Source organism: Sinocyclocheilus anshuiensis, unplaced genomic scaffold (assembly GCF_001515605.1).
Source record: "Sinocyclocheilus anshuiensis isolate Anshui unplaced genomic scaffold, SAMN03320099.WGS_v1.1 scaffold1346, whole genome shotgun sequence".
In the NCBI taxonomy this organism is placed as follows: Eukaryota; Metazoa; Chordata; class Actinopteri; order Cypriniformes; family Cyprinidae; genus Sinocyclocheilus; species Sinocyclocheilus anshuiensis.
Genome location: NW_015555726.1, coordinates 239,515 through 249,738, shown reverse-complemented (window position 1 = coordinate 249,738; position 10,224 = coordinate 239,515). Strand labels below are relative to the sequence as shown.

The window sequence follows — 10,224 nt, the reverse complement described above, 5'->3', positions numbered from 1 at the left end:
TAACTTTACCGGTTGGCCCGGCTCGCCGAGCCCAGGAGGCCCGGGAGGACCCATTCTGCCTTGGAACCCCACATCACCCTACAGATTGAGAAAATGCATGTTATGATCACAGATACGAGCTCATTGGGTTCCTGATCTCACAGGTTTTATATAAAAGCCAACCTTTGGTCCAGGAAGCCCAAAGCCAGTCTCGCCCTGTATTCCTGGTGGTCCAGGAAAGCCTCTCTCGCCCTGAAGAAGCAGATCCATTTAGAACAATAATAAAAGATCCAATATTGAAGTGCAATCTGTGAACTCAATGCTCTCTGCCTTTTTCTGCCTTATTGAAAAGACCACATTAGACAAGCATTAATGGTCCAGAGCTCATTTTCTGCTGGTAAAGGTATTTAAAAACAACTTTAAGACTTAATAAAATGAATACCAAATGTCTATACAAAACAAACCGATACAATCTTATAATGAATGTATCTTAGATTAATTTACTTAATTAAACCGACACGGGTAAACATTTAACTGCAAAACAGGGTAACTGCAACTGTTTAAAACACTCACATATGTACTGAAATTGGTTTATGTACTACACTCTAAAAAATGCTGGGTTGTTTCAACCCAACTTTGGGTCAAATATGGACTAACCCAACTTTTGGGTTAAAAATTTAATGTAAAAATTTAACCCAACGGCTGGGTTAGTCCATATTTGACCCAAAGTTGGGTTGAAACAACCCAGCATTTTTTAGAGTGTAATAAATCAATACACAAGGAATTAGAAATTGACTGATTTTGAATTTTGCTGATATGATAATCAGAGAAAGGCAATAAAAATTTTATTGAGCCATTACTAGTAAAATCTAGATACTGAATGTGTTAAATAATGTTCTTGGGCCCGTTCACACAGAATGCATTTTTCAATTCCATTGCGCTACTTTCCCATTATTTTTCTATGCGAACACATGCTAGACAGATGTATTTGACTGTTGCACTCATGTTTCACGTCTTTTGCAGCGTCTTGTGCATTACATGCCATTCTAAATATGCAGTGCTCAAGTTAAAAAAGAGATTAAACTTAAAAAAAAAAAAGCACGTTGTGAGACCTTTCTCATTATGTTTTTGGAGGGTGAAGAGTGGATCACATTTACATCTAAATGGTGATTAATCTACATGGAACTGATCCCAAAACTCAAACTGCAGCAATAAACTGCTTACATCATCTGGATTCAGTCAGATTCACTGAATATAAAGTCAGTGTGCTTGTCATCAAGCCTGTGTTAATATGTGCACCAAAATAAACACGTGCAGCTTTAAACAAAAGACTTAACCTTAAGGGAATGCTATGAATATCAGCAGCATCTGTTAAATGGAGAGGGTGAAGAGTGGATCACATTTACATCTAAATGGTGATTAATCTACATGGAACTGATCCCAAAACTCAAACTGCAGCAATAAACTGCTTACATCATCTGGATTCAGTCAGATTCACTGAATATAAAGTCAGTGTGCTTGTCATCAAGCCTGTGTTAATATGTGCACCAAAATAAACACGTGGAGCTTTAAACAAAAGACTTAACCTTAAGGGAATGCTATGAATATCAGCAGCATCTGTTAAATGGAAAATCACAATAACCATAATGCTATAAAAATCATTTCATGACTATTATGTCAGGCCATTAGGCACACATCTTTATGCATTCTTTCATTGGGCAGATGAAACTGGGGGTCTTTAAAGAAACATGGCTCATGTCAGACATACTAAAGTAAAGACTGCAATTACTGTGTTCAGACACATTAGGCAGAACACCTTCACCTGTCAAAGACAGAAATACTGATTTGTGGTGTGACACATGCATGCAAGTCCAGACATTAATCTGTTGCTCAGATGGCAGCCATCGGTATGTGAAAAAAAGAACATTCCAGAAAAATAATTAAGTTCTGAGTTGTCCTTAGTAGCACACAGATGCATATCAGCACTGACACAGACCTAGATGAGTTTTTTGAGTGCCAATATTTATCTAAATAAATAATAACCAATACAAGCCTGATACATTCTTTCCCAGAGTGCTTTTAAAGTCATTTTTTAGCATGGCAGCACCCATACGGGGGTTTTAAGTCTGCAGGAATATATCTATCATACTGTACATGAACATGGAAGAACGTTTATGGTTTTAGGTTGTCCAAAACATTTCTTACACACGTAAAAATAAAGGTTCTTTATTGGCATTAATGATTACATGAAGAACCTTTAACATCCACTGGACATTTTCATTTCACAAAAGGTTCTTTAAATTGGAAAAAAGGTTCTTCATGATTATTAAAGATTATTAAAATGTTCCTCCCACTAAGAAAAGGAGGTTCTATTAAGAACTGTTCACTGAAAGGGTTGTTGGAACCAAAATTACAGACATTTTTATGTATATATATATATATATATATATATACACACTCAGATGAGATGAAGTCTGCAGTCATATCAGAGACAGGCAAGAAAAAAATTTAATTTTGTATTGCTTTCAAATCTGTTTAACATATACATTTATTAATTTAGTGAACAGATTTATCCAAAGTAATTTACAATACAAGGCAAAATCCCAAAATTTTAAATTCCAAATGACTAAAAATTATATATATATAGTAAATGTATATATTAACTTTTAAAAACCACTGTCACATCAACCAGCACAACATAAGCAAAAAATGATTTAGTACACCATTAAGGATTACAAATAAGACATTCATAACATGTGCATATATTTACATTTATGCATTTGGGAGATGCTTTTATTCAAAGTGACTTTTATTGCATTTCAAGGAATACTTTTTTTTTAATCAGTTCATGCATTTCTTGGAAATCTAACCCATGAGACTGCATCATGCTCTACTTATTTTCTAATAACAGCCAATTTCGGATAACTTCGGATAAATCAGTATATGAGGCATCGTCTTACCTTTTCTCCTTTGTATCCAGGTTTCCCCTAATGATCAACACAGAACATGTGGTGAGAAAGAGCAATTACACAAGCAGATAATGTCAAAATAGAGTGACTTTAGGCTTTGTTCTGGACTTTCTCACCTCTGTCCCGTCTCGTCCAGGAGGACCGCTGAATCCGTTCTCTCCCTGCAGGAAGTGTGTCACATTTTAGAGGGTAACATAAATAAATAATAACAAACATGAGCGGTAATTTAAAATAACTTTGACCATTTGTCCTTTAGGTCCTGGACTTCCATCTTCTCCAGGACGACCCTTTTTACCCTGTGGTTTTAGAGAAAGAGCATCAACTTACTAATGATTCAGATTCTGCCGTGCACAGCAGATCATTCTCTCAACAGTGTGTAGACAAAGAAAATTGGTTGAAGTGGTATAATTGATAGGTGCAGAATTATTTATTTATGTTTATGTGCTCCCTTCTAGAGATTGAAAATTCTTTAAAATAATAAAGAAATAAAGTTTTATTCATAGGCTGATATGGTATAATTTATTTAAAATAGAAGTGGAGCAGTTTTCTTTCAAAATGTTGCCAATATCTGAATTATTTATTTTACTGCAATATTCAAATAACTTTTGTCCACCAAATCAAATTCAGTGTGGTTTCGTCAAAATGCAGGAAGCCTGTCACAGGGACTAGTTTTTATTTAGCTTTTTTCCCATTTATGCTCCTTTTTTAGTTATTGACAGACATGATTATAAACTGTCACTATATGGACAACAGCTGTGTGGGGATACTACAAAAATGAGTAATACAAAAATAATAGCAAACAGGTTTAGTATGTATGACATAAGTATGAATAATTACAGAGTTTTCATTTTTGGCTGAACCATTTATTTTATGATCATCCATAACACAGTTAAAATTCTTGCATGTTCAGCCAGTCAGGCCACTTTGATCAATCTGGTGATTATTTCTTCTCTTTATTAAAAATGTGTGGATGGACAAAATCTCTGAATTTATATAAAATTACGTTTTTTGAAACACTGTGAGGGGCTAGAAAGGGTTTTAAGAATGTTTGACACTTACAGCGGGCCCACCGGGTCCTCGCTCTCCTTTCTCACAAGTGCATTTTGGGGAAAGTGGACACTGTTGGACACACACACACACACACACACACACACACACACACACACACACACACATTTCGTTAGTCACAATAAATAATGCCACTAATTACTGTCCTAAATTGATTCTGTCAGACAAACACTTACCACTTCCTTAGCCACCTCAGTCTAGAAGGACACAAAAGCAAAAAAGTTTAATTTACAAGAAAAATTTACAAGAATTATAAGAGATTTACAAGAATTTCATTAACACAATAACAATTGTGGCATGTTCTGGTATCAAACATCTAGCGTAACTGAACATTAGATGAATCTGATCTGTCTGCAGGCAGTCTCTGATATATGCTGTCATGAGCTAATTAACTCTTTCATTTTCTAAATTAACCTTAAACATGTAATACTAGACACTGTAAGCTGTCAAGGCAGGTTCTCAAATATTATAAGCACAGTTAAACCTCAGAGCTACAGAATTAAGCTGAACTAACTAATCACATTTTTCTGAGATTTTAATATCTGATATTCTAAGGTGTCCCAGAATCATAAAGACATCCACAAATGAAAATTAATCATAATTTCTCCCTTATTTTGCATAATAACTCTCACACCGTACACAGCCGGTACATGTAAAGATGTCTAAACCAACATTTAGAAGAACTGAAATGTCCCATATTTCTTTTCTTGATACACAAAGGGCCACTGGAAGTAAGTCTGAAGTTCCATATACATGTGTACCACATGCCAGGCTGATTTTTTTATTAGATGTTTCTCATGTCAGGTTTAGTGTATGTGCATTTGCATAACAGGAGCACGCGTGTATGAATGTGAAAAACAGAAAAAGAGAAAGAGGGACACATTACAACATTCCTAGGATGAAAGATAATGTTTAAGGACAGTGATGGTAGACAGATGCCGTAATCTGGGAATCACAGGCACTCATAAGAACAAAGTAAATTTAATTGCAGCACATTAATCATTTCATATTGATTGTAAACAGAGCACACAGTTGACATAATGACACATTGGAAAGATGCATGTCTTATTTAACTCAAAACGTGTGCGATGAGCAACATCACGCTTAGCTTGATCGAGCAGCTGATTAACAGATGTAAACACAACGGATGAGACAGTCAAGCAGAGAACACGACAATGCTGCATGCGATTTGAATGCTCCTGGCCTGCGATTAAAGCTCCTGATTGCGCTTTTCTTGTCTCATTGACAAGCACCTGCATCAACAGTCGTTCCTGAGCAGCTAGCGTGCAGAAGGCTGGGTGAGATATTCATCCTGCATGCAGGTTCATGCTGCTCGTAGTACCCTAAAGCTCTGACCTGGCACAAAGTCAATGAGAAACAGATGTTCCTTTTGCAAATACTGCAACCCGCTTGCTGTTATTCTGCTCTAAATATTCATACCAACTAAAGGTGGTCAAACTGGTCAAGCAGATCCACCAGATCTATTTACATTCAATAACTATAATATATTGCTCCCAAAAACATCTCTATAAACATATTTGACTACATCAGATGCACAGCTGAGAAGCTAAATGGAAAAACCAAAATATATGTACTAGTATACAAACAAAAAATCTAAAATCAGAGTAAGCTGGAGTATTTTACTCTCAGAATTTGGATCTACCCACCACAAATCTCTTTATTACAGATATCACTCTTATGCCCAACCACTGAGCCTAAATTCAGCCATACCGGCTGGAAAAAAGTGATCAGACTGGTCAAGCAGCTCAGCGAGGTCTACATCAGTTTAGGCAAAGCTGTCTACCAGCTCTAACCAGCGTGATCAAGATCTACCAGGTCTACCTTGGCTCCATAAACTGGTAGTCTGGTTGACTAAAACCACCTAAACATACTTGTTCCAGTAGTTCCAGCTAATTACCAGATTGGACCATCCTGCAAAAATAAACCATTTATCACCTTAAATGTAGTGTTAGTTGGATATTCCAGCAGGGAACAGGAACAATTCACTGGAAGTCTGAGAATGTGCATCCACCCACAATACAGTAGATGCTTGTGAGATGCTTCCTCACATGTTTCTAACTTAAATATACATCTTCTGTTGAAAAGACCAAAGAAACACGGCATTCCAGCTTACAGTGGTGCAACAGTTAACCAGCTCAACCATCACCACACCAGCTTAGTCAAGGTAGTCTACCAGACCTAACTAGAATGGTCAAGACCTACCAGGGGCAGGATTCATGAAACATTCTTAAAGTCCCCATGAAATCAAAATGAAAGTTTTTTGGGTGTTAGTATCAATATGTTAGTCTTAAGGTTATCTATAAGGCAGTGTGCTCCAAAACAGTGACAAAATTCGCATTTAGAAGATATAAGCATTCAACGCTTGCAGTTCCTCACTTCCGCCAAAACAGCTCAACGATTCTTTTGACGTCACATCGTACTTCAGCTTCTCATCAAACTTTCTGTCCAATCAAATGCTCTCTAGATTCCGAAGTGCCCGCCCCCTACAATATAAAATAGACGCTGAAGCCGTGGCTGAAATTAGTATTTTCTGTACAGTGAATGGCATGTAGTGCACTATATAGGGGACAGGGAACGATTCAAACAGTGTAAATATGCTTTCCATTGAGGAAAAAAAGAAGTCTGGTTTTGCGCTGTGTCCCGCTAACCACCGCACCACACACACACTCTGCTCCGGTCCAGAGACACGATAGCACGGAGCGGATCACATGCGCGAGTCGGCGCAGACCACAAAATGTATCGGAGCTGTTTGAATTCTACACAGAATGCTATATTTTATAGCAATATGGATGAGATTGTGGCTGGCATACCCCGTCAAATGCGGCTTTACGGAGCTCAACGGCTCTGAACGGCTCTAGCCCAAGCTGTGATATAAACGAACGCTATTGGCTATTATAAAAAGGGGCGGGGCTGTCCCGCCCTGTCTTCCTGTTTCAGTTAAAATGACGTCAACACATAGAGTAACACTGCGTGTTTCTAAGCATTTCAGGGGACCTTTAAGAATAATATGGCATTTTCTTTTAATTCTAACTTAAGAACAAAGTTAAAAATATTTTGTATTCCAAAAATACTTCTAAAGGATGTTTTTATCTTCTACAGAATGTCTATAATTTTTTCTTACCATTGAAAACTTAAAAATAACTCAAATTCTTGAACAGAATGTTCTTAAGTTTTTTTCCCCCCCAAGAATTGCACTTACAAACTTCTTAGAATTTATCTCAAAAACTTTCTTAACTCTTTTTTTAAGAGACATTTTGTGAATCCGGCCCCAGGTGAATCTCGACCAATCTATCAGTTTAAAGCAAAACCAGGTCTGTCCAGTCTGAGAGAACATTTATAACTATCAAACACTGGTCCTGGCTGGATTTTTGGCAGGTGTGATGTCACAGGCATGGTCGTCTCTCCTGTGATCTGCTGTTTTCTATTATCAGAGAAGCACAAGGGAGCAGGAGACGGCAGCGCTGGATAACATATTCAGTCATAAAAGTTTCCCGACTATGTGAAGATGCTGTGTGCTGTGAGACTCAGCTCACCACATTAAAGACATTCTGTAAGTTTATAGAACTCCAGACACTCTAAGATCCAGCATTCCTCTCTACTAATAGGAAACAATGCTGAAACCATCAGCCAGGGCCACAAGAAACTGTCAAAGGATTTTTAATAAAACTGTGATGAAACAGATGGATGGAATCTCGCAGACAAACATGACATGCTTCTGAAATGCATCACAGCACACGCCTGATCAGATGTCGGCACCAAGCTTTTTAAAGAGCCCAACAACCAGTTTGCTGATTGACCAACTTCACCAGCATGAGGCAACCTGGACTGGCGAAAAAAACTACACTGATCTTTTCAGCAGGGTATTTGGGTGGATTTTTTTTATTTTTTTTTTTACAGGCTTGCTTTGAATCACTTTTATCTGGTAACAATGGGTGGGAATGGGTTCAGAAAATTACATGAGCCAGACTTGAACTATCAACTATCAAAATACTATCAACACTATCCTCTAGTACTGCAGACAACTTCTTAAACCACCTTTAGGGGTTTTATTTGAGATGAGGTGTGTTTGAGTGAGCATTTACTCATTATGCCCTTAATGCCCTGTCGAAGGAATTCATAATCAGCTTTTTCCATGTCCTCAGGACAGATAAAGAGATAAGAGCCCATTTTCCATAGCTGCAAGAATGTTCTCAGTAGCATGTACCCCGACACACATATGCCCCTCTTATTCTGAGATCCCTCAAGAGATATAAATCCTTCATTTGGGCCTTCACAAGCATCTAACCTTCAAAGTTGGCCCCTAAGCACCAAAATTTTTTTTTCACAGCTCTTGTCTTAACACTGCCACCTTAAAGTGCTTTGTTTGGACAATCCTGAGGGTAGTTTTATTGCTCAGATGTTGCTCTTGCATGACATTTTTTTCAGATGTTTCTTCAAACATTCTTCAGGAGAAATAAAAATAGGCACAAATGAGACAACAGCTGATGTTCAGTATACGTAAAGAGCTATAAAAATTAATGTGGCTCACAGTTCATTGGGTCTTTAAAGAATTTAAATAGAAATTGATTTTATACTGAGAGACTTCCAACAGCACTGTAAACCTAAATAGAGTGTAGAAGCCATTGACACCAATTGCTTCTACGATCAATTTAAAGCTGGAATACACTACACGACTTCTGCACAGATTTTTGCCCTGATCTTCAGTCTGGAAAAGTTGATACTTAATTTGGGCTGTCAGAATCGACAGATTTAACAGAAAATAGGTTATGAAAGGCACTGATTTTTTTATCTTCAGTTGTTTAGTTTATGATGCCCAGTTTTTCTCTGTAACCAATTACAAAGTCAGCCAGTGTATGATGCCTACTCTTTTAAATCTGTTTTAAAATTTGTGTGGTGCATTCCAGCCTTTAGGCTCACAATGGTTGTGGGGAACTCTTAAAGGGATAGTTCACCCAAAAATGAAAATTCCGTCATCATTTACTCGCTCTCATGTCGTTCCAAATCTGAAAAACGTTCATTCATCTTCAGAACATAAATGAAGACATTTTAATAAAATCTGAGAGATTTCTGTCCCTCCAGTGACAGTCTACGCAACTATCACTTCAAAACGTTCATAAAGAGATCGAAAAACTATAATCCACATGAACTGAGCGGTTTCGTCCAAATTTTCTGATGAGACTCAAGATCTAAGTTCTCTTTATGAACTTTATGAAGCGACAAAGTCGTAGTTGCATAGAAATCTCACAGATACACATTCATTAAAATACTAAAATACCTTCATTTGTGTTCCGAAGACGAACTAAAGTCTTACAGGTTTGGAACGACATGATGACGGTGAGTAAATGACAGAATTTTCATTTTTAACAAGATACCTTAGATCAGAGGCCCCCAACCACCGGGTCGCGACCGACTACCGGGCCGTGGAAGAATTGCTACCGGGTCGCAAGAACGTTCTGGTTCTCTTTATGAACTTTATGAAGCGACAAAGTCGTAGTTGCATAGAAATCTCACAGATACACATTCATTAAAATACTAAAATACCTTCATTTGTGTTCCGAAGACGAACTAAAGTCTTACAGGTTTGGAACGACATGATGACGGTGAGTAAATGACAGAATTTTCATTTTTAACAAGATACCTTAGATCAGAGGCCCCCAACCACCGGGTTGCGACCGACTACCGGGCCGTGGAAGAATTGCTACCGGGTCGCAAGAACGTACTGGGAAAAATGTGTAGGCCTATAGATATGACACTCTGTTATTTATTTATGTTAATGATTGTTCTAATTATTCTGTATTTTCTTTGTATGCGATTAATATGGAGTAGCAATTTGGCAGTTTCATGTTAAATAAGTAAATGAAAGATTGCTCTGATCTGTCACATATTAGGAGTTAAACGTACAAGCAATTTTAAACCATAAGAAGAAGAAACAAAAGAGAGCTCAATTCGTTACTCACGCGCTGTTCTGAGACCCCTGCCTTAGATTACTGGGGTCTAGCAGGACAAAATTTCCATTTGCTCTCGGTTTGTTCTCATTTATGTCTATCAAAAAACAGTTAACACAAGATTTTTATTTCCTAAGGGAAAGCACTACTCACAATCTCTTTGACAATCTTGTCCACTACGCCCTTGTCCTGTAGGTTGTGTACGTAGCGGGCAGCCGGGGGACTAGCCAGGATCCGCAGCT

The 10,224-nt window shown here is 37.6% G+C and overlaps 1 protein-coding gene across 1 annotated transcript in view; it reads right to left on the bottom strand.

Annotated features, from left to right (window-relative positions):
• The window catches only part of LOC107672681 (collagen alpha-1(XXVIII) chain-like), a 32,361-nt gene that overhangs the window by 19,922 nt on the left and 2,215 nt on the right, over positions 1–10,224 (bottom strand). Inside the window, exons 3-8 of the mRNA XM_016465986.1 lie at positions 10,129–10,222; positions 6,848–6,861; positions 4,008–4,067; positions 3,191–3,244; positions 3,065–3,109; positions 2,940–2,966 (exon numbers count right to left, since the gene is read on the bottom strand). Coding sequence (XP_016321472.1) covers positions 2,940–2,966; positions 3,065–3,109; positions 3,191–3,244; positions 4,008–4,067; positions 6,848–6,861; positions 10,129–10,222 — 294 coding nt within the window. The remainder of the gene's footprint in view (positions 1–2,939; positions 2,967–3,064; positions 3,110–3,190; positions 3,245–4,007; positions 4,068–6,847; positions 6,862–10,128; positions 10,223–10,224) is intronic.